Source organism: Macaca mulatta, chromosome 6 (assembly GCF_049350105.2).
Source record: "Macaca mulatta isolate MMU2019108-1 chromosome 6, T2T-MMU8v2.0, whole genome shotgun sequence".
Taxonomy (NCBI): Eukaryota; Metazoa; Chordata; class Mammalia; order Primates; family Cercopithecidae; genus Macaca; species Macaca mulatta.
The window spans coordinates 33529630-33552718 of NC_133411.1; the positions used below are offsets into that span (position 1 = coordinate 33529630).

At 43.5% G+C, this 23089-nt stretch overlaps 1 protein-coding gene across 1 annotated transcript in view; it reads right to left on the minus strand.

The window, feature by feature from the left end:
- GOLPH3 (golgi phosphoprotein 3) overlaps positions 1–22157 on the minus strand; it is a 57668-nt gene extending 35511 nt beyond the window's left edge. The window contains exon 1 of the mRNA XM_015139792.3: positions 21676–22157. Within this exon, the coding sequence (XP_014995278.1) occupies positions 21676–21900 (225 nt within the window). The 5' untranslated portion in view covers positions 21901–22157. The remainder of the gene's footprint in view (positions 1–21675) is intronic.
- Positions 22158–23089: the final 932 nt, after the last annotated feature.

Consider the following 23089-nt stretch of genomic DNA (forward strand, 5'->3'; position numbering starts at 1 on the left):
TGTCTCTTTCTAACCCCTTTGTCTCCAGCAGAGTTGGGGTACCTGCTGGGTGGTGTGGAGCTGGTTTCCCCAACATCTGGCGCCCAACATGGGGGCTCCCTGGTAATCTCTACAAATAATCCGGTGAAGAAACGCCAGAGCATGGAAAATGGAGGATGACTGACGAAGGATGCCCAAGTACATTTTCACTTCAGGCTCTACGAGTAAGTAGGGCGCTTGGAGAATTCCAGGGTAACCTCAGGAAAATATGGGTCAGGCTGAAAGTAAGTTTACTAATTACTTAAGCCTGGTGTGGCAGTTATTGTGCCATGCAGGGGTAATTGTGAGTACCCAAAATCTCATATCTTTGTTCCATCTCATAGAAAAGTATTTTCCTTGGTTCCCAGAATATGGAACCATGGATTTAAGACTGGCACAAGGTCAGATCAGACTTCAAACGAGCTCAACAAGAGGGCCACGATATTCCCTTCTCCACTTGGTCTGTGTGGTCGGCAATTAAAACAGCACTGGAGCCCTTCCACACTGAGGAGGAGGAGGAGGAGTTTCAAGATGATGTAGAAAAGTTTAGTAATTAGGAGTCTGATGGTCCGCAAAGTGAACCATCACAGTCTAGTTTAAAAAGGGGGGAGAAACGGGAAACTATATATTCTAACTGCCAAAAACTTATGAAAGAAACAGTTCCACCTACTGCAGAAACAGTGCCACGTACTGCGCTTTTATGGGAAGGTCCGGAACAGCCACCCCGCCTCAGCCTTATGAATTTTTGGAACGGGAGCCTGAGACACAGCTTGCCGCTCCCACTGTTGCACACCCCGCCATTAACTACGGTGAAGGGAAGCTTCAGGCTCGCCCAACAGCCAGTTATGGTGAGGGAATGATCCAGGCTTGTCCACCTGTTAATTATGGTAGAGGAATGCTATGAGCCTGCCCAAATACAAATTATGGTGCAGGAACGATCTAAGCATCCATTCACCAGACATGAGAAATGGGGGATTTGGATGCTTGGCAGTTTCCGGAAATTATTTCACCAGCTGAGGAGCCTGGAGAACATGCTCAAGCATGCTGGGAGCCATTTCCTTTTAAAATATTACAATACTTAAAGCAAGCAATTGGACGATATAGGTCAAATTCTCCTTATGTTCATTCCTTGTTACAATCTGTGGCTTATAACCGGTGCTTACTACCTACGGATTGGGAGTCATTAGCCTGATCCACCCTGTCCCCCACTGAATTTCTCCAATTTAAAACCTGGTGGATGATGAAGCAACAAATCAGGCACGCAGAAATGCTCAAGCCCAACCTCCCGTTAACATCACATCTGATCAATTGCTTGGAATCAGACAGGCATGGGGTACTCTAAATTAACATATGGTAATGGGTGATGAGGCTGTTGATCAGCTCAGAACTATATGCCTAAGAGCCTGGGAAAAAATTCACGACCCTGGTACTACTTATCCTTTTTTTTAAACTCAGTTCGACAGGGTCCAAGAGAGCCTTATCCAGATTTTATCACCCGTTTGCAAGATGCGGCTCAAAACGGTATTTCAGATTCTCATGCCAAAAAGATGATCATTCAGCTGCTTGCTTATGAAAATGCTAATACAGCATGTCAGGCAGCAATTAGACCTATTAAGGGAAAGGCAGATCCAAATGATGAAAAAACTTTAAGTGAATACATTAAAGCCTGCAGTGGCATTAGGGGGCACTTATATAAGGCCAGCCTCCTTGCTCAGGCAATGGCTGGACTAAGGGTAACAAAAAACACATGAGTGTTCCCTGGATTTTGCTATAATTGTGGACAGGTAGGACATACAAAAAAAGAGTGTACAAAGAGCCAAAAAAGGCAAAACTCAGGCGGAAAAAGCAGGGAACCAGGTACCTGTCCTGCACGTAAAAAAGGAAAACACTGGGCTAATCAATGTTATTCAAAGTTTGAAAACAGTGGACAGGCCGGGCGCGGTGGCTCAAGCCTGTAATCCCAGCACTTTGGGAGGCCGAGACGGGTGGATCACGAGGTCAGGAGATCGAGACCATCCTGGCTGACACAGTGAAACCCCGTCTCTACTAAAAAATACAAAAAACTAGCCAGGCGAGGTGGCGGGCGCCTGTAGTCCCAGCTACTCAGGAGGCTGAGGCAGGAGAATGGCGTGAACCCGGGAGGCGGAGCTTGCAGTGAGCCGAGATCTGGCCACTGCACTCCAGCCTGGGGGGCAGAGCGAGACTCCGTCTCAAAAAAAAAAAAAAAGAAAAAGAAAACAGTGGACAGCCCTTGCCAGGAAATGGACAGAGAGGCCTGCCCTGGGCCCCAGTTCAAAACAGGGCATTCCCAGTTCAGGACGGGACATCCCTGACTCCAAACACAACGTTCCCGGCCCAGTCTATCCCTGTACAAATGTACAGCAATTGTCCCCCTCCACAGCTAAAAACGAGGCAGTAGATTTATGCTGTACCGAAGTCATATCCCTCCTTCCTGGGGAGCCTCCTAGGAAGGTCCAAACAGGAGTTTACGGTCCATTGCCAAACGACCCGGTGGGACTTATACTGGGAAGGTCCAGCTTAAACTTAAAGGGAATTCAAGTGGACTCTGACTGCCAGGGCGAAATTCAAATTGTTATCTCCTCCACTATTCCCTGGAGTGCTAATCCAGGTGACAGAACAGCTCAACTGTTGCTTTTACCATATGTTAAGTTAGGAGAAAGCTCAGAAAAAAGAACAGGAGGATTTGGAAGCACAAATTCAGCAGGAAAGGCTGCCTATTGGGTAAATCAAGTCTCTGACAATAGACCTATTTGTATGGTCACCATTTAAAGAAAACAATTTGAGGGTCTGGTTGACACAGGAGCTGAAGTGTTGATCATAGCTCGTTATCAATGGCCAAAAAACTGGCCCAAACAAAAGGCCCCAGTGGGTCTTGTTGGGGTCAGAACTGCTTCAGAAGTTTTCCAAAGTACTTTTATCTTTCCATATCTTGGTCCAGAAGAACAGGAAGGCACAATACAACCTCTAATTACGCCCATTCCTGTTAACTTATGGGGGAGAGATCTGCTACAGCAACGGGGCACAGAAATTTCAATCCCTTCTCCCCAATACGGTCAAGCTAGTCAAAAAATAATGTCGAACATGGGCTATGTTCCCAAGAAAGGCCTAGGAAAACAGAAGACGGGCATTACTGAACCAATACAGATTACTGTAAAAAATGACCGAAAAGGATTAGGTTACCATTTTTAGGGGCAGTCACTGTTGAGCCTCCAAGTCCTATTCCCTTAAAATGGAAGACCCAAAATCCTGTTTGCAGTGGCCGCTTTCTCAGGAAAAATTTGGGGGCCTTACAGGAATCAGTCAAAGAACAATTAAACAAAGGAAACACTGAGCCCACATTTTCTCCATGGAAATTTGCCAGTGTTTGTTATAAAGAAAAAATCTGGCAGATGGCGCATGCTAACCGACTTACCAGTGGATAGTGCAGTCATCCAGCCAATGGGGGCCCGGCTTCCATCCCCCACCATGATTCCTAGAGACTGGCCTTTAATAATTATAGATTTGAAGTACTGCTTTTTTAATATTCCTCTAGCTGAGTCTGATTTTGAGAAATTTGCTTTTACTATTCCTGCTACGAACAAGGAACCAGCAGCCAGATATCACTGGAAAGTCCTGCCGCACGGTATGTTGAATAGTCCTATTATTTGTCAAACTTTTGAGGGGAAGGCTATTCAACCTGTGAGAGATCAGTTTCCAGATTCGTATATCATTCACTATATGGATGACATATTGTGTGCAGCCGAAAATTGAGACCGACTTATCCAGTGTTATTCATATTTACAGGGGGTGGTATAGCCAATGCTGGATTGCTCATACCACCAGATAAAATTCAAACAGCCACGCCTTCCCAATATTTGGGAATGTAGGTTCAGGAAAGCGCAATTAAACCCTAAAAGGTTCAAATTTGAAAAGACTCTCTGAAAACTTTAAATGACTTTCAAAAATTATTAGGAAATATCAATTGGATTAGACCTACTTTGGGAATCCCTACCTATGCTATATTTAATCTGTTCTCTATTTTAAGAGGAGACCCTGCTCTCAATAGTAAACGAGAACTGACTCCTGAGGCTGCCGAAGAATTACAAATGATTGAAGAAAAAATGTGACAGGTCCAGGTTAAAAGAATAAACTCAGGTTTACCATTACAGTTCATTGTGTTCCCTACTCTCCATTCTCCTACAGGGGCTATAGTTCAGAGAGAGGACTTAGTTGAATGTTCTTTTCTGTCTCACAATACTGTCAGAACACTCACAGTATACTTGGATCAGATGGCAATCTTGATTGGGCAAGCTTGCCTTAGAGTCGTTAAACCTTGTGGCTCAGATCCAGATAAGATTACAGTCCCAATGAACAAAAATCAGATTCAGCAAGCCTTTGTTAATTCAGTCAATTGGCAAATAAATTTAGCTAGCTTCACTGGAGTTCTTGACAGTCATTATCCAAAAAACAAAATTTTTCAGTTTTTAAAGCTAACAACACGGGTCCTTCCAAAAATTACCCGTAGTGCTCCACTGGAAGGAGCAGTGATTGTGTTTACAGACGGCTCTAGCAATGGAAAAGCAGCTTATGTAGGACCTAAAACCAGAATTTTTCAAACTGACTTTCAATCGGCACAGAGGGCTGAATTACAGGCAGTTATAGCTGTGTTAGAAGACTTTAAGCAACCTGCAAATATTGTCTCCGATTCAGCTTATGTTGTTCAAGCTACTCAATACATAGAAACTGCACTCATTAAATATCTTGTGAATGAACAACTCATCAGCTGTTTTCTTCTTTACAAAAGGTAGTGCATGATCACTGTTTTCCTTTCAGTATTACACACATTCGAGCACACACTAATCTTCCCAGGTCCCTTGTAAGGGCTATCAAGCTGATTTACTAGTTTCCACTGTGCTTACTAATGCCCAAGATTTTCACTCCCTAACACATGTTAATGCAGCAGGACTTAAAACAAAAATATCAAATTACTTGGAGACAGGCAAAGGACATTGTGCAACATTGCCCCCAATGCCAGGTATTATAACTGCCACATGAAGGGACTGGTGTTAACCCACGGGTTAACCCCCAATATGTTGTGGCAAATGGACGTAACCCACGTACCTTCGTTCAGGAAATCTGCATACATCCAGGTCACTATAGATAACTTTAGTATGGGCAACTTGCCAAATAGGTGAGGCGGCTGCTCATACTAAAAGACATTTACTTTCCTGTTTCGCTGCCATGGGCATCCCACAAAAGATTAAAACAGACAATGGCCCAGGCTACTGTAGTAAATCTTTACAATGTTCCTTCAACAATGGCACACTGAGCACAGTACTGGAATACCCTATAATTCTCAAGGTCAAGCCATTGTTGAACGGGCTAATGGAACCTTAAAATCACAATTACAAAAACAAAAGACAGAAGGGGGAAACAGAGAATACTCTACTCCCCAAATGCAGCTACACTTGGCTCTTATCACTTCAAATTTTCTTAATTTGTCTAGAGAGAGATCAGGTTACAACAGCAACAGACCAGCATTTGACAGGACAAAAAATAAATCCTCATGAAGGAAAACATGTGGTAGAAGGACGTTAGAATCAAAACCTGGGAAAAAGGCAAAATCATTACATGGGGTCAAGGGTTTGCTTGTTATCTCACCAGGAGAGAATCAGCTTCCTGTCTGGGTACCCACAAGACATCTTAAGCTGTGCCATTAGCCAGAATCCAAGGAAGAGGAAAAGACCTCAGAATATCCCTGCAACCCCAGTTCGTCAGATGGCTCAGATGAACATCTCTGTTGAGCAGATAGAAACCAGTAAAACTCGCCAAGCAACTCCACCAACCTGGGGGCAGATGAAGAGTCTAGCTCACATTGCAGAAGACAACAGTGAGGTCTCAGAACAAGCCACTGACCCCCAGTAATCTAATGGTAGCTATGATGGCGGTAATCTCCCTGGTGGTGAGTCTCCCTGTAGCTGAGGCAGATCAAAATTACACTTATTGGGCCTACATTCCATTCCCACCACTGATTAGGCCTGTTACATGGTTAGACTCCCACCCTGGTGAGGTTTATGTTCATGATAGTGTCTGGATGCCTGGACCAACAGATAACCGAGGTCCTACCCATCCAGAGGAGGAAAGAATGTTAATAAATGTTTCCACTGGTTATCGCTTTCCTCCCATCTGCCTGGGGCCAGCAACAGGATGTTTAAATTATGATAAACAAAGTTGGATGGTTTATGTCCCTGCACATAAAGGATCAAAAGCCTCTATTTAGGAAAACAGTGGAAGAACATTTCAATCTTTGGACACTATTAAATACTTTGAGTACAGCTATGTTATGACACATAGCCAGATTAATAAATTTAAACCTAATAAGAAGCCCTGCCCTAGGCAGGCCCCTAAATGGTCTGAAAAGCTAGAGGTGCTAGCCTGGTAAGATTGTATTGCAAATTGCGCTGCTGTACTGCAAAATAATTCCCATGGAATCGTCATTGATTGGGCCCCTAGGGGACGCTTTGCAGTAAATTGTACTGGACAGCACAAAGATTGTAGAGAGACTCCTTTTGCCAACGACTACCCAGATAATGCACCAAAATTATATAGAAGAATTGAAACAAATTACCCTATTAAGCGGGAGGAGAATGGTATGGCTCCTCCAAGCCCAAAAATGATTGATCCAATTATAAGTCCAGAACATCCAGAACTGTGGAAAATAATGATGGCTCAAACCCCAATTCAGATTTGGAAAGGACAATATAAAACAGAGACCTACAGTAAAAAACTTTGATTTGCTGTATACATGACCTCTAACTGGACGGTCCCATTGCAGAGCTGTGTTAAACCTCCTTTTATGTTGGCAGCGGGAAAAATTAATATCTTACCTGACTCTCAAACCATATCATGCCTCAACTGTCATCTTTTTACCTGTATTAATTCTACCTTTAATAAAGATAATAGCATTTTACCAGTTAGGGCCTGAGAAGGAGTATGGATACCTATTTCCTTCAATAGACCTTGGGAGGCCTCTCCCTCCATACATATTATCACTGAAGTACTAAAAGGCATACTTAATAGATCAAAGAGATTCATATTTACTTTAATAGCTGTGATCATGGCCCTTATAGCTGTCACAGCTACTGCTGCTGCTGCTGGTGTTGCTTCACTCTTCTATTCAAACTGCAGGCTTTGTGGAAAGTTGGCAGAAAAAAATCTTCTAAGCTTTGGAATTCCCAAAACCAAATGGATCAAAAATTGGCAAATCAAATTAATGATCTCCATCAAACAGTAATGTGGATGGAAAATTTGATTATGAGCTTGGAGCACAGAATTCAAATGCAACGTGATTGGAATACTTCTGATTTTTTTATTACTCCTAGCTCTTATAATGCCACTGAACACCACTGGGAGACGATTAGATGTCCCCTACAAGGAAAAGCAGATAATTTAAAACTAGATATTGCTAAACTGAAAAAACAAGTCTTTGAGGCATCTCAGGCTCATCTCACTCTGTTGCCTGGAGCTGATATTCTTGCTGGAGCCACTGAGGGCCTTTCTAATATCAATCTTTTAAAGTGGATTAAAACCATAGATGGATCAACAATTGCAAATTTTATTTTAGTTTGTGTCTGTTTATGCTGTTTGTTTTTAGTCTACAGATGCAGATGGCGCCTTGGGAGAGAAGCCAGACACCATGATCAAGCCATGACCGCAATGGCGGTTAATTAAAAAAAAAAATCAATAAAGACAAAAAAGGTGGACATGTGGGAAAGAGAGTTTCTGGGGTGCCAGTTGAGTTGGTCTCCCCTGTGTGAGACACCCATGAGGAGCCATGGGTGGCCTCTGAGGAGAAAAGTCTCCTTATTGCCTTCATGTCTTTATGCCCCAAGAGTATAACCGCTCAGTGGTATTCCACAGGTTGCTCAGGGAGATGACACTCCCTCGAAGAAATGGAGTATAATCAAGTATATTGGCTCCTCCTGAAACCCGCTCCCATCCATTTCAGTCCCAATAAGCTAAAGACCTTAAGTAGTTTAGACACATGCCTTTGCTCAAGGAAATTCACAGAAACCGCCACTGCTATACATCTTATTGAATGACTCACGAGTTCTCCTTCACTGACTAATCCTTTTCCTCATCCCTTCTTCCCTCTCCCATCGGCCCTAAGAACAAAGAGCTTGTAAACCAATAAATTAGGTGGAACTCTGGGCAGTGAACAAGCCTCTGATGCTCCTCCAGTCCCCTGGACCCCTTTTAAACACTTATTCTGTCTCTAACTCCTTTGTCTCTGCCGGACTTGGGGTACTCGCTGGGTGGTGTGGGGCTGGTTTCCCCAACATTTATCAACTTGGGAAAATGGTCACTATATGTCATTAAGAGAAAAAGGGTTACAAAGCAGTCTTAAGATACTTTCCCCTCCCTCTTTTTTAAGTAAAAACGAACAAGGGCAAACTCATTTAAAACAAGACTGGTGGCTCACGCCTGTAATCCCAGCACTTTGGGAGGCTGAGGCAGGCAGATCATGAGGTCAGGAGATCGAGGCCATCCTGGCTAACACAGTAAAACCCCGTTTCTACTAAAAATACAAAAAAATTAGCCGGGCGTGGTGGCAGGTGCCTGTAGTCCCAGCTACTCAGGAGGCTGAGGCAGGAGAATGGCATGAATCCAGGAGGCGGAGCTTGCAGGGAGCTGAGATCGTGCCACTGCACTCCAGCCTGGGCGACAGAGCGAGACTCTGCCTCAAAAAAAAAAAAATTTTTTTTTTAAACTTACAGCTTTCCTTCTACTCTCTTATATGTACCAATCATGATTAAGACTACAGAAACTGCGAAAGGGAACCATACTTGTATAATGTTTCTAGCCCAGCACTCTGAAAATGCCCAGATCATAAAGGACCCTCAACTATCTGAGGACAAGCAGACGAAGAAGAGATTAATGGATAGATGGGTGGATGGATAAATAGAACATTGTAAGTCCACATTTTACAAACAATAATTTCTAAATATTTCGTGTATCTTGTGAAAATCATTAAAATATACGTGAAAATTTTCCTAATTCAAAATTTCACAGAAGCCACCTTAAAAGAGTATTTATGATAACCAAATAGAAGTTAATCCTGAGACTAATTTCCAGTCAGCTTCAAAACTGTTTTGTGATTAGAATTCTCTGGCAGGTTCTGTTCCAAGTCCTGGCTCCCCTAGAATGGAATGCCCACACTTAAATAAATTTTGCAACGCCCAGCTCCACTCCCCTCTGCTCCTTTCCCTCCCTGGAACAGCCTCAGCCTAAACTGCGATCTCCTCTGAACTGAACATTTACTTTCCACTCCCCACCTAGCTCTTAAGACAGTACTACTGGACACTGTAATTCTAATTCTCACGTCTCATCTCCCCGCTACTGGACTGCAAACTTGAAAAAACTTCTCATGTTACTTTTTTATTTCTAAACCCATTTAACAAAAAGATCTGCACAAAGTATAATCTTATAGTTCAGTGCAATTTTTGTGTAAACTTGAAGAGGCTAGGACTTCTCATGTTACTTTTTTATTTCTAAACCCATTTAACAAAAAAGTTCTGCACAAGGTATAATCTTATAGTTCAGTGCAATTCTGCTAATTATTGTTCCCACATCCTTCCCCACTCTCAAGCCCCTTGGGGATGAGGCCTTAGTAGTCAAAGAACCCTACTGAAATGAAAAATGATCAAATTAAAGGGCAGACAAGAGGAAAAAAACTTCAATTAAATAAAAAAGGAAAGGGTTAGGAGCTACTGCCTTCTCCAAGAGACCCAGTCCTACCACCTTCAGTGAAGATCCTGGCGCTTCCGCCTAAAAATAGGGTGCCATCAAAAAGACAAAAGGTGAGGCTGGGCGTGGTGGCTCACATCTGTAATCCCAGCACTTTGGGAGGCCAAGGCAAGAGGATCACTTGAGCCCAGAAGGTTGAGACCAACTTGGGCAACACAGCAAAACCCCATCTCTACAAAATATACAAAAATTAGCCATGTGTGGTGGCGCATGCCTGTAGTCCCTGCTACTTGGAAGGCTGAGGTGGGAGGATCACCTGAGCCCCACAAGTTTGAGGCTGCAGTGAGCAGAGATCACACCACTGGACTCCAGCCTGGGCGACAGAGCAGACCTTGTCTCAGAAAAAAAAAAAAGAAAAAAAAAAAAAAAGGAAAGGTGAGAATATGGAAAGGTGGAGAGAACTGGTGATCACAAGGGCTGGAAGAGGTCAAGGCCTTTTGAGTTTTCTGATTTGGAGCGTCAAGGTGTAATGAAACTTAATACTTATTGTGGACCAACTATCTATCAGGCACTTTACATGTGCTATTTTATTTAATTGTCACTGGAGTCATTTTGGAGGCTTGGAGGCTACTGGTATCTCTGGAGGCTAAGCAGTATCTGGAAAAGAGGAATCATGGAATCAATTCCAAGGATTCTTTAAGGAAGACTCTGGGCTTGACCTAAAAATCAGAATTCAAGTGGTACTTTAGGTTTCCAGATTTCCCAAACCAGTTTGGGAGGAATTACAAAAAGATAACTGACCAGAGGTTCAGAACAAAGGTAAAGATAAATATACCTACCATGTGCCCATAAAAATTAAAATTTTTTTAAAAATAAAGGCATAGGCCGGGCACGGTGGCTCAAGCCTGTAATCCCAGTACTTTGGGAGGCCGAGACGGGCGGATCGCAAGGTCAGGAGATCGAGACCATCCTGGCTAACATGGTGAAACCCCGTCTCTATTAAAAAATACAAAAAAATAGCCGGGCGAGGTCGTGGGCGCCTGTAGTCCCAGCTACTCGGGAGGCTGAGGCAGGAGAATGGCGTAAACCCGGGAGGCGGAGCTTGCAGTGAGCTGAGATCCGGCCACTGCACTCCAGCCTGGGCGACAGAGCAAGACTCCGTCTCAAAAAAATAAATAAATAAAATAAAAATAAAGGCATAGATGAGCATCTGAATTTGAGTAAAACATTCAGTAAACCAACATATAAAGTGCAAGAGAATCAAGAAATAGTAAAAAGAATGGAAATATTAAACACTTGTCAAGACCACTATAAACCGGAATTTACTTCTCTAAGCTAGGTAATCACCAATTTGCATTTGTTCAGCAACATGCTGTTTTCAAAGCACTCACATACGCCAACACATTGGATCCCTACAACTTAGAGGCTTTCGAACAGAACACAAAAGTAGGCCCATTTTGCCCAGGGGAAAACTAACGTTCTAAAATTCGAAATATTTATTATAATTCTTTCAACCAGTCAAGGGCAAGGCTAGGAGTCAAGAACATAGCAGTCTTGCAGGTCCTGATCCAAAGCATCCTCCCTATGTACATCCTTACTACACCTAACACATACACCCACTAAAGTTAGTAATTCAGGAGAGGCGAGCAGGATAAATAAAGTTAGTAATTCATTTTATTGAAATCATTTGCAAATCTGTCTTCTACGCAGACTGAATGCTCCTTAAAAGCAAAAAATTTTTCTTTGTGGCCCAGGGCACAGTGGTTTACACCTGTGATCCCAGCACTTTAGGAGGTCAACGCGGGCAGATCACTTGAGGCCAGGAGTTCAAGACCAGCCTGGCTAACATGGTGAAACCCCATCTTTACTAAAAACACAAAAATTAGCTGGGCATGGTGGCATGTGCCTGTAATCCCAGCTACTTGGGAGGCTGAGACATGAGGATTGCTTGAACCCAGGAGGAGGAGGTTGCATGAGCCAAGATTATGCCACTGCACTCCAGTCTGGGCGACAGAGCAAGACTTGGTCTCAAAAAATAAAAATTTTTTTTTTCCTTTGTAACCCCTGCATCTAGCAAAGGGAATGGCACAGAGAAGGTGTTCAATACTTGGATTAAACGGAACATATAAATACTAAATAACCTCTGATTTCATTTTAGCTAACATGGTATAGACAAAAATTAAATGATATACTCCATTTAGTGACTGAACTGAAATTTAAGTTCTTAAATGTTATTTCTGAGGTTATTTTGTTAATATGGTATAAACTGTTTAGCATTTCCATTTAAGAAACTGGAACTAGAAAATGAAACCAAAGTAAAAATAACCATTAGCAACTTTTACATACATTTTCTTAATTTCTAATCTGTCCCAGAAGGTAGTGGTGGAAGAATACAAAGTTTGCCTATGTATTATCAACAAAAATAACTTTTACCTTAAAATTTTAACTCATAAGTTCCTACATGCAGTTCAGTATGCTAAAATTGTTCCTCTTCCTACTGAACTACAAGCCAAATTCTACTGCAATAAAAATTCTTATCAGAGAAAAAGATTTCTAAACCTCAACTAAGCACAAGCTTAGAATTTTCAATACTGACTTATTTCAATGTTTCTCACCCTTTATTTCATCAGTTCCCTTAAGAAGTATTTTCAGATTTTTTCCTCATTACCTTCTCCCCCATGAAATTTTAATATGATGGAATATACTATATATTTGTTTGTACACTGTTAAGTGTACCTTTTTATAAACAAAAGAAGTAAAAAAAAAATTTTTTTTTTTTTTTTGAGACTGAGTCTCGCTCTGTCACCCAGGCTGGAGTGCAGGGGCGCAATCTCGGCTCACTGCAAGCTTCACCTCCCGGGTTCACTTCATTCTCCTGCCTCAGCCTCCCGAGTAGCTGGGACTACAGGAGACCGCTACCACGCCGGGCTAATTTCTTTGTATTTTTTTCAGTAGAGACGGGATTTCACCATGTTAGCCAGGATGGTCTCGATCTCCTGACCTCGCGATTCGCCTGCTTTGGCCTCCCAAAGTGCTGGGATTACAGGCTTGAGCCACCGCGCCTGGCCCTATGTATTCTTAATATGAGTAATGTCATTGTACTGACTGACTGCCAAATGCCAGGCTGAAATATATGACATCACAACATTATAGAACAGGTCAGGTGGAGTGGCTCATGCCTGTAATCCCAGCACTTTGGGAGGCCGACGTGGGTGGATCACATGAGGTCACGAGTTTGAGACCAGCCTGGCCAACATGGCGAAGCCCTGTCTCTACTAAAAATACAAAAAGTACCCGTGTGTGGTGGCAAACGCCTGTAATCCCAGCTACTCAGAAGGCTGAGGCAGGAGAATCGCTTGAACCCAGGAGGTGGAGGTTGCAGTGAGCATAGATCGCACCACTACACTCCAGCCTGGGTAACAGAGCGAGACTCTGTCTTAGAAGAGAAAAAAAAAAATTCTAGAACAGCAACATAATTTAGTTTTGACACACAGAACTAAATTTATATGAGCTTTGACACACAGAACTAAAATGAATGAACTTGAAGACAGACACGTCCTTCAGTGAATCTGTACTTAGTAAAGGGCCTCTCACGGAGCATGTGCTCAGTAAACATTTGATGAATGGATGGAAACTGTTAGAATCCTAGATGTGTGGTAATCCTAGATTAGAAGCAGTTACACTGCTTCTAAATGTCATTTAGCAAGATGAGAACCTCTAGACAGGCCACAGAAATGCGGACTTCATATCTCAAATCACTTAAAATTCAACTCGCTACAACCCTGGAAACCTGGAATTTTCTGTAGTCAATTTTCAGGAAGGAAAAAAAAAAGATGAAAACCTTAAGCTAAAACAAACAGTTCCTGTTCGGTAATTTTTAACCTTCCTGATTCACTAAACGCTTTTGAGTATCTAATGAAAGATTTGTCCTCTTTCCCCAAGAAAACACGCAACTGCAGAGTATTCAGAGTTTCTCAGCTCTGTTGACTCCAATTTAAGAACTTCTCCATTAAAGGAATATGTAAACCAAACACAATGCATTAAGTTTAAAAATAAGTTAATTTTTTTGTTGTTCTTTAAAATGTTATTCTTAAAAGTTACCAAAAACATCCTTTTTGGCAATCACACTGTACTTTAATACTAGTTGTGTTTTTGCAGATGAGCGGTTTACCAAACAGGAAGAGAAATAGCCTACATTCTAAATATATTTGTAATGCCTAAGTCAAAAACCTCAAAATGTACTAGATTACATTGTAATACTGCACAATGCTATTGAAACAGGTTGCAGTCTTCCTGGCTTTGATAAGAGAAACCTAAAGTCAAAAACATCAATTTCAAAATGAAGCCAGGTTTCCACTTTTGGCACTTGTCAGGACACTTATTAAAAAGCAGCAGCACGGCTGGGCACAGTGGCTCACGCCCAGCCCTTTGGGAAGGCAAGGCAGGCAGATCACTTGAGGTCAAGAGTTCGAGACCAGCCTGGCCAACATGGTAAAACCCCATCTCTACTAAAAATATAAAAATTAGCTGGGTGTGGTGGCAGGCGCCTGTAATGTCAGCTACTTGGGAGGCTGAGGCCAAAGAATCGCTTGAACCGGGGAGGTGGTGTTGGAGTGGGCCAAGAAGGTGCCACTGCACTTCAGCCTGGGTGACAAGAGCAAAACTCCATCTAAAAAAAAAAAAAAGCAGGAGGAGGACAAGCACTGTCTTTTTGTGCTGCTTCAAAGGGAGACTCACAACATGAAGATAAATTCTCTAAACAAAGACTACAGCATACTTTGATACTATTTAATCTGATTAATGGCAGTAGAAAAGTTATGCTGTTAGAAAGGGGGGGAAGTTTGCAAAGACATAAAAAAGTGTACAGCCAAGTTTAACATGACAAATATAACAGAGCAAGCATAATGCCTGATGCCTCCAGGGGCTTTAAGATTTACATGTAAGATGATTTTATAAAAGCATATTTATTTAAATATCAGAAAAATCCCCCAAATATTTCAAAATCTATCAAAATAACTTCAAAATACAATTGTTTTGTTTTGTCTTTTGAGACAGAGTTTCACTCTCGTCACCCAGGCTGGAGTGCAGTGGCGCAACCTTGGCTCACTGCAACCTCTGCCTCTCAGGTTCAAGTGATTCTCCTGCCTCAGCCTCCCAAGTAGCTGGGATTACAGGTGCTCGCCACTATGACTGGATAATTTTTGTATTTTTAGTAGAGATAGGGGTTCACCATGTTGGCCAGGCTTATCTCGAACTCCTGACCTCAGGTAATCCATCAAGCTCGGCTTCCCAAAGTACTGGGATTACAGGCGTGAGCCACTGCCCCTAGCCTTCAAAATACCATTCTAAAAGGTAAATTCAAATGCTCCATAGAAGAACTCTCAGGGAGTCCAAAATTAATAAATATCATATATAACTTATGGGATGAGTTAGTGAATATTTTGACTGTATTGTAAAAGAATCCCAAAGCATAAAAAGTAATTTCAACAGTATAAAATCTTGTTGAAAAGGTATAAGCAGGCCAGGCGTGGTGGCTCACACCTATAATCCCAGCACTTTAGGAGGCCAAGGCAGGAAGATTGCTTGAGGCCAGGAGTTCGAGACTGGGCGACATAGTGAGACCACGTCTCTACAAAAAAAAAAAAAAATTGTAATTAGCTGGGCATGATAGTATGTGCCTACAGTCCCAGTTATTCAGGAGACTGAGGAGGGAGGATTGCTTGAGATCAGGAGGTCGAGGCTGCAATGAGCCATGATCACACCACCACACTCCAGCCTGGACAACAAAGCTAGGCCCTGTCTCAAAAGAAAAAAAGTAGGCCGGGCGCGGTGGCTCAAGCCTGTAATCCCAGCACTTTGGGAGGCCGAGACGGGCGGATCACGAGGTCGGGAGATCGAGACCATCCTGGCTAACACAGTGAAACCCCGTCTCTACTAAAAAAATACAAAAAACTAGCCGGGCGAGGTGGCGGGCGCCTGTAGTCCCAGCTACTCGGGAGGCTGAGGCAGGAGAATGGCGTGAACCCGGGAGGCGGAGCTTGCAGTGAGCTGAGATCCGGCCACTGCACTCCAGCCTGGGCAACAGAGCGAGACTCCGTCTCAAAAAAAAAAAAAAAAAAAAAAAGTACAATCAAATGGTTTAATGAACTTCAAAAGTAATTTTTGAGATCCTGTATATCTCATACTTGTGTTTAAATGCCTGAAAAAAAGATAAAACTTCAAACCTTTAAAAAATATGAAGGAAATATCATTTGTATTAGAAACAACAAAAATTCACTAAAAACTCAGAAGCCTTTATATTTTAAATTACTAAAACTCAGCACATCTGGAAATTCTGAATACTTGTTGAATGAATTTCTGATTTACAGATTTGATATGTAGAGATAGTGGACAGCACCACACATATAGAAAGGAAAACAATTTTTCTTAAGTTATACATCTTCATCACTATTATACTTCAAAGTAGTGACCTTGGGAACCTTATTCCAAAAATGGAACCCATCTTTGGAGCCTGTGTAAAAGTCACACAAAAGTCAGTTCCATCATTTTGGCTAATCTTAAGTATTTTACCCCATTATATATTATTTACCTCAAGTACCTACTTATTTTTCAAGATACAGAAGTTACTGTATTACAGTTCTTGTCTACAAGCATTAGAAACATTAGTAACTGACTCTGGCTATCTTTAAAAAGCAACTTTACTGGAAGGCTGTTGAAACTCACAACATTGAAAGATGACTGGAAAATCAGGCTGGAAAAAAACAGCTCCAATAAACCAGAGAAAGCAGCTCAAAGAATAATGCCAAAGAACAGTCTGATCCACACGCTGACATGACTCTGGAAAGGTCTCCAAAAAACCCTACAGCTTGTTCTTCTCTCAAGATCCAAAGCCCTGAAAGAAAACATTTGACTGGACAAGTCTGGCTGCGTGACAAAACAGCAGGGATGAATAACAGGCTTCACGAGTGCATCCTAGAGCCGGTCGCAGTAATCCCAACACTTTGGGAGGCTGACGTGGGAGGATCACTTGAGGCCAGAAGATGGAGGCTGCAGTGAGCTGTGGGCTATGATCTCGCCATTATACTCCAGCCTGGTGACAGAGCACGATCCGTCTTAAAAATAGGTTCGGTGGCTCGTGCTTTTAATACCAGCACTTTGGGAGGCTGAAGGGGGAGGATCACTTGAGCCCAGGAGTTCAAGACCAGCCTGAGCCATGTGGCCAAATCCCTGTGTTTATAAAAAACGATTTTTTTTTTTATTAGCTGGGCATGGTGGTGTGTGCCTGTGGTCCTAGCTCCTCGGGAGGCTGAGGAAGGCACTTTAGCCCAGGAGGTTGAGGTTGCAGTTAGCCGAGATCGCACCACTGCACTCCAGCCTGGGTAACAGAGCAAGACCTTGTCTCAAAAAAAGGCAGCACACTATGGGGAAACCCTAAAGTAATACAAAACAGGGCGAAGACCTGGGGAGGAGTTAATAAATGTCCACAGCAGTACAATCAGAATCACCATGTGGGATGACTATTTTTCCATTATACACGAAAACACTGAAGCTCAGAAAGCTTAAATTATATGTAAAAGCCAAAGAATACACCTTGGACAGGACTATAGAGCCTCTCTCTGCTTCTGCTATTGACAGGCAAACTCCAAATTATACTTGGCCACTAAAAATAATTAAATCTAACCTTAAAACACTAAGGTTGCCACCAATGAAGACATTCGAACGTATATGACACCAGTTATTTGTGGTAATTCTCAACGAAGCATCCTGAAAATATTCTATGGAAAGCATCTATGGGATAAACACACACAGGGAAAGGAAAATACCTGGCACTTTTGCTGCCCCTTCCCCTCAAACACTGGGGCAATTAGAGAAATACTGCTAATTACCTGGCAGTTGAATTTAGGTGTAAACTATCTGTCATCCTTACTGTGGCCTTTAAAGAGCTACTTAAATACCTATGCACTGAGTCTCTGCCCAAGTGAGCATGAGAATCCTCTGAGGGGCCTAGGCATCCCTGTTTTATAAAAGCAAAAAAGTAGTATCACTGGTTAAAAAAAAAAATCTGAAATGTGTACTTAAAGAAAAAAAATAATGAATCACAATGACTCTAGACTCACCCCTAATAGGTAATCTGAAGCCAGACCATCTGCTTATTCGAAAACTGAACCTTCTGTTCAGTAAAAAGGAGAGGGAGACTTGACTCAGAATATGTCAAAGTAATTTTTTAAATATTATAGATTATAAACATGTTAAAAAATAAATTGGTAAGACAATAAGAACAAAGGACAACCTCACATGATATGGATGAATCTCACGTTGAACAAAAATCAGACACAAAGTACAAAAAACTAGGCAAAATTAATCTATGCTGAATTCTAATATTAAGCCAGTGGTTACACCTGAGGAATGGGTAGTGACTGGAAAGAAATTCAAGTAGAGGGCTAGGGCTTCTGTTTCTTGCTCTAGATACTGGTTTAACAAGTATATTCGGATAAGGTTATTAGCTCACGTATATAAAATATTTCCAACATTAATGATTTGCTTAAATGTAAAGTTTAGCTTTTAAAGGTCTTAAGAGAATCCACACATTAAAAAGATGAATGCTAAGTAAAAAGCAGTTAAAGCAATGAGTTAGCATAAACGCTGAGGTTCACAGTAAGAGAGCAATTCCTGCTTCCTAAAAAGAGTACTATAAGTTAAAGACATGGTGGGGAGCCTCCCAAGGGAAAAACATATGAATAAATAAAGTGACAGGGCTGGTTATTAAAGTGTAAATACATGATGAGTTGGCTTGATGGCATGCACCTTGTAGTCCCAGCTACTCAGGGCCGATCACTTGAGCCTAGGAGTTTGAGTGCAGCCTGGGCGACATCTCAAGACCTCCATCTCTTAAAAAAAAAAAAAATTTTAAGATGTGATGAAAGGAAAAAATATATAGGCTAATCCCTAAAACCAAAACCTAAAGCAATACAAAATCCAGTTGTCTCAACCCCACCCCTCAACTCTCTGGACTTGCTTACAAAAAAAGAGAAAAAATTTCCCTATGTGGTTGTTGAAATCAGGAAAAAATGCTCACAATTAGCTAGCAAGCGTCTGGACCTTAGCCATGACTAGCAAAGTATAATGAGTGACTCTTGACCAAAATAAACGTTAACACATGGTTTCAATTACCTGCCAAAGAACTTTAAATTGTTTAAATTACGTGAGTACGGTTAAACTTCAAAGATTTATTTAGATTATCTTCTTGAGAACCAATCACCAAAAAACAGCATGTTAATATGCTTTACCTTAAACATTTAGAGCAAGGGTGTCCAAACTTTTGGCTTCCCTGGGTCACACATAAAATACACTAACACTAGCAATAGCTGATGAGCTTTAAAAAAAAAAAAAAAAAAAATTGCAAAAAAATCTCATAATGTTTTAAGAAAGTTTACCAATTTATGTTAGGCCATATTTAAAGCCATCCTGGGCCACATTTGGCCCGCGGATTGGACAAGCATGATTTAGAGAAACATGTACTTCAAAAAACAAATAGGTACTTTCTCACTATAATTTCTCAGTGTGACTCAGAACACTAAAAGCTTATTTTTTAGTTTTTTTTTTTTAGGTTTTTGTTTTCCACCGAGTTTTATCCACACAGAAAAGTCTCAAAAACTATAAACCAAAATGTTCACTCAGGAATATGTTTTAATTTTGCTTTTTTTTTTTTTTTTTTTTGCATTTTCTAAAATGTCTACGTTATTTTTGTCCAAAAAGAAAAATGTTTATGGTCGGGCGTGGTGGCTCACACCTGTAATCTCAGCACTTTGGGAGGCCGAGGCGAGTGGATCACTTGAGGTCAGAAGTTCAAGAGCAGCCTGACAAACATGGTGAAACCCCGTCTCTACTAAAAATACAAACATTAGCAGGGCATGGTGGTGCATGCCTGTAATCCCAGTAATCGGGAGGCTGAGCGCAGGAGAATCGCTTGAACCCGGGAGGGGGAGGTTGCAGTGAGCCCAGATGCCGCCACTGCACTCCAGCCTGGGCGACAGAGCAAGATTCCGTCTAAAAAAAGAAAGAAAAAAAAAAAAAGACAAACGTTTATAATCAAGATTCCAAATTTTGAAGCCTAAAGTTGAACATTTTCTAAAAAGTACATTAGTAGGACACTATACACCTAGTTTACCTTTTTCATCCAAACAACAAGAAATTGCACATACAGCCTGCTTTATCATCACAACTCAATAAACAGGTACAGCACCCCTTTCACAGCCAGAGGAATATCAACTTTTTTCAAGGTTACTGTTATTAAAACCTGAGAAATGGGAAGCCAAGATATGACAGATGCCCTACACGTATCTATCAAGCTAACCTTTAGTTCATTAGATTTCTAAATAACAAGGGTCCATAAACAGTCCATATAAAACTTGCCTCTATCTAATAAGTTTCAGTGACCAAGAAAGATTACATTGTTTTGTAAGACTTTTTTTTTTTTTTTTTTTTTGCCCACCTTCCTAAATTTGGAAAACTTTCTTAAAATCAGGTCTGAGCGCGGAGGCTCAAGCCTGTAATCCCAGCACTTCGGAAGGCCGAGGCGGGCGGCTGACTAGGTCAAGAGATCAAGACCATCCTGGCCAACATGGTGAAACCCCATCTCTACTAAAGGTATGAAAATTAGCTGGGCGTGGCGTCGCACGCCTGTAATCCCAGCTATTCGGGAGGCTGAGGCAGGAGAATCGCTTGAATCCGGGAGGCAGAGGTTGCAGTGAGTGGAGACCGCACCACTGCACTCCAGCCTGGGCGACAGAGTGAGACTCCGTCTCAAAACAAAACAAAACAAAAATACAAAATTAGCCTGGCATGGTGGCGCATGCCTGTAATCCCAGTTACTCAGGAGGCTGAGGCAGAAGAATCGCTTGAACCGGGGAGGCGGAGGTTTCGGACCGCGGCATTGCACTCCAGGAGCTTGGGCAATAAAAGCGAAACTCCGTCTCAAAATAAACAAATAATCATTTCTTAGGCAAATGTAACAAATACAGCAGAACGTTATAGAATCTAGGAAAGAGTATATATGCATATGTATCTATCACTTTTTCAACTTTTCTGTATGTGAAAATTTTGGACACTGAAGTGAAAATAAATGCTTTCAAAGTCAGAATGCAAAGAAATATCTATTGCAACTTCAACCCACCTGAAAATCTGAGGCCTTTCATCAACTCACAAACCCACATTTCAAGCATTCGATGAAAAAATCCTTTCTTAAGACGGCAAGACTTTGAGATTAATCAACTGATAAAATATAAAAGCTATACTAAAAATAATCTCTAACCCAAGTCAAGTTCACCTAGAAAGTCATTTGCCAGGAGTTTTCATGAGAATTTTGACTTAACTTTACTCAGTAAAAGAGCTTTTCCCTCTATTACCACTTCGCCTACGTTTTTCCTAATTCCCAACAGTAAGCCTTAACTGAAGAAGAAAAACCCCAGCAAGCAGATCCGGGCACCCCTCCCAGGTCCTAAAACCTGCAAAAACCCAAGAGTTCGTGGCGCTGGTGGCGCCAGCTGTTTGTTTCCCGGGCAGTCTCCGGGTTGGATTTGCACCCTGGGGTCTACACGGGTTAAAAACGCGGAAAAAGGCGACGAAGAAATACAAACTGCCAGGGTGTCGAAATGAAAGGAGCGACTGTGAAAAGGGTAAGGAAAAATCCAAGCCATCTCTACTGGGAGGATCCGGAAAGCACCGGCCGCGCAGGGGGTCAACAAACTCCGACACTGCTCAGGGTCAGCTGGGCGCCACCGGGCGCGGGCTCCGGAGCGAGGGCAGGTGCGCAGGCCGGAAGCCTCGGGCGCTCACCTGGCACCTACCTGGAGCTCACCTGGCGCCCGGGCCCCGCGCCGCCTCCCCCCGCCCTGCCCGCCGCGTCCGCACCTCGCGGTCCTTGAGGCCCAGCAGGAGCACCTCCTCCATCAGGGTCAGCCGCGTTTCCTTGGAGTCGCCCTTGTCGTCGTCGTCCTGCTCGTCGCGGCGGCTCTGCGCGTCGTCCTCGCTGCTGCCGGCGCCGCCGCCCGCCGCCCGCTCCTTGTCGGCGGCGTTGCGGGAGGCCTCGGTGCGCCGCTGCACCAGGCCCGAGCTGCGCTGGGTCAGCGAGGTCATGGCTCCCGCCGAGGCGCCGAGCCGGGCCGAGAGGGACGCGGGACCGACCGGCTCGCCCTCCTCCTCCCCGCGCGGCCTCCGACCCGGGTTTCCGTGTTAAATCCGGACGCCGGGGCGACGTCCGTCGGCAGCAGGGCCGGGGGCAGTCATGAGGAGACAGGTCAGGGCGAAGCGGGCTGGCCGGGCGTCGGCGGAGCAGGAGAGGGGCGCCTTCCTGCGTGCGGCCGCGGCCCCCGAAACAGCCCGAGCTCCGAAACGGAGGCGGCGGCGGCGCCTTTCCAATATGGCGGCCCCGGCTGACGTCACCGGAGGATGTGGCAGAGTCGGCGCGGAAGAACTGGGCCGGGAGACGCCGGAAGCGGCGGGCGGGGACCCGGCGGCCGGACCCGGCGGGCGGGGATCCTCTGGCACTGCCGCCTACACCCTTCCTGGCCCTTGGTACTTGTCTTTTCCTTGTAGTTCCTGCGCCCCCTGACCCGCGGTCCTGTAGTCCCGCTCCCGTGACGTGCCCTCCCTCCTTCCGCTCCCCGTTTTGCCTTCACTACCCAGGGCTGGAGCCTGAACCTGGTGGGGCCCCCCACGAATCGGAAGAGCCTGGGCCACGTGAAGGTGGACCCCACTCAGCCTCCAGCCTTGCCCTCCGCGCCTCAGACACCGCCGTCTTCGGAGGCGGCTCCGCGGCGGTGTGGAAGGGGTCCCATTTGGACTCCGGGGTCCGCAGGAGTGGCAGGAAGCGCTTCGCTCGCGGCCACTGGGAGAGGAGGGGCGCGCTTTCTGCCGGGACTCCCTAACCCTTTAGAAGAAGCAAGTGCGTCCAAATGGTTTGAAAGTGGACCTTTAGTGTTTTCCAGGAGTAAGAAGATAGAACAATTGACCAGTTTTGTTTGTAAAACTTCTTTTCTTGCCTTGGACTTCTGCTATAAAGTGACCAGGGCGTAGTGAGTACAGTTAGTGCCGCACACGTTAGCACGCTCAACCTTAACGATCTTTTTATAGAGACAATAAACCTGCAGGGTTTCATGCCACGTCTTTGTACGCATCAGATCTCTCTCCGTGTAGTTACTAAGTGAAATCCTCTCGGCGTATGCAAATTACGTTAAAAAATAGCTGTCAAACCTGAGTCAGGAGTTGGAGGAGTAGAGGGTGGCGCTTATAAGTGAAACAATCAGGAATGGCATTGTGTGCCATC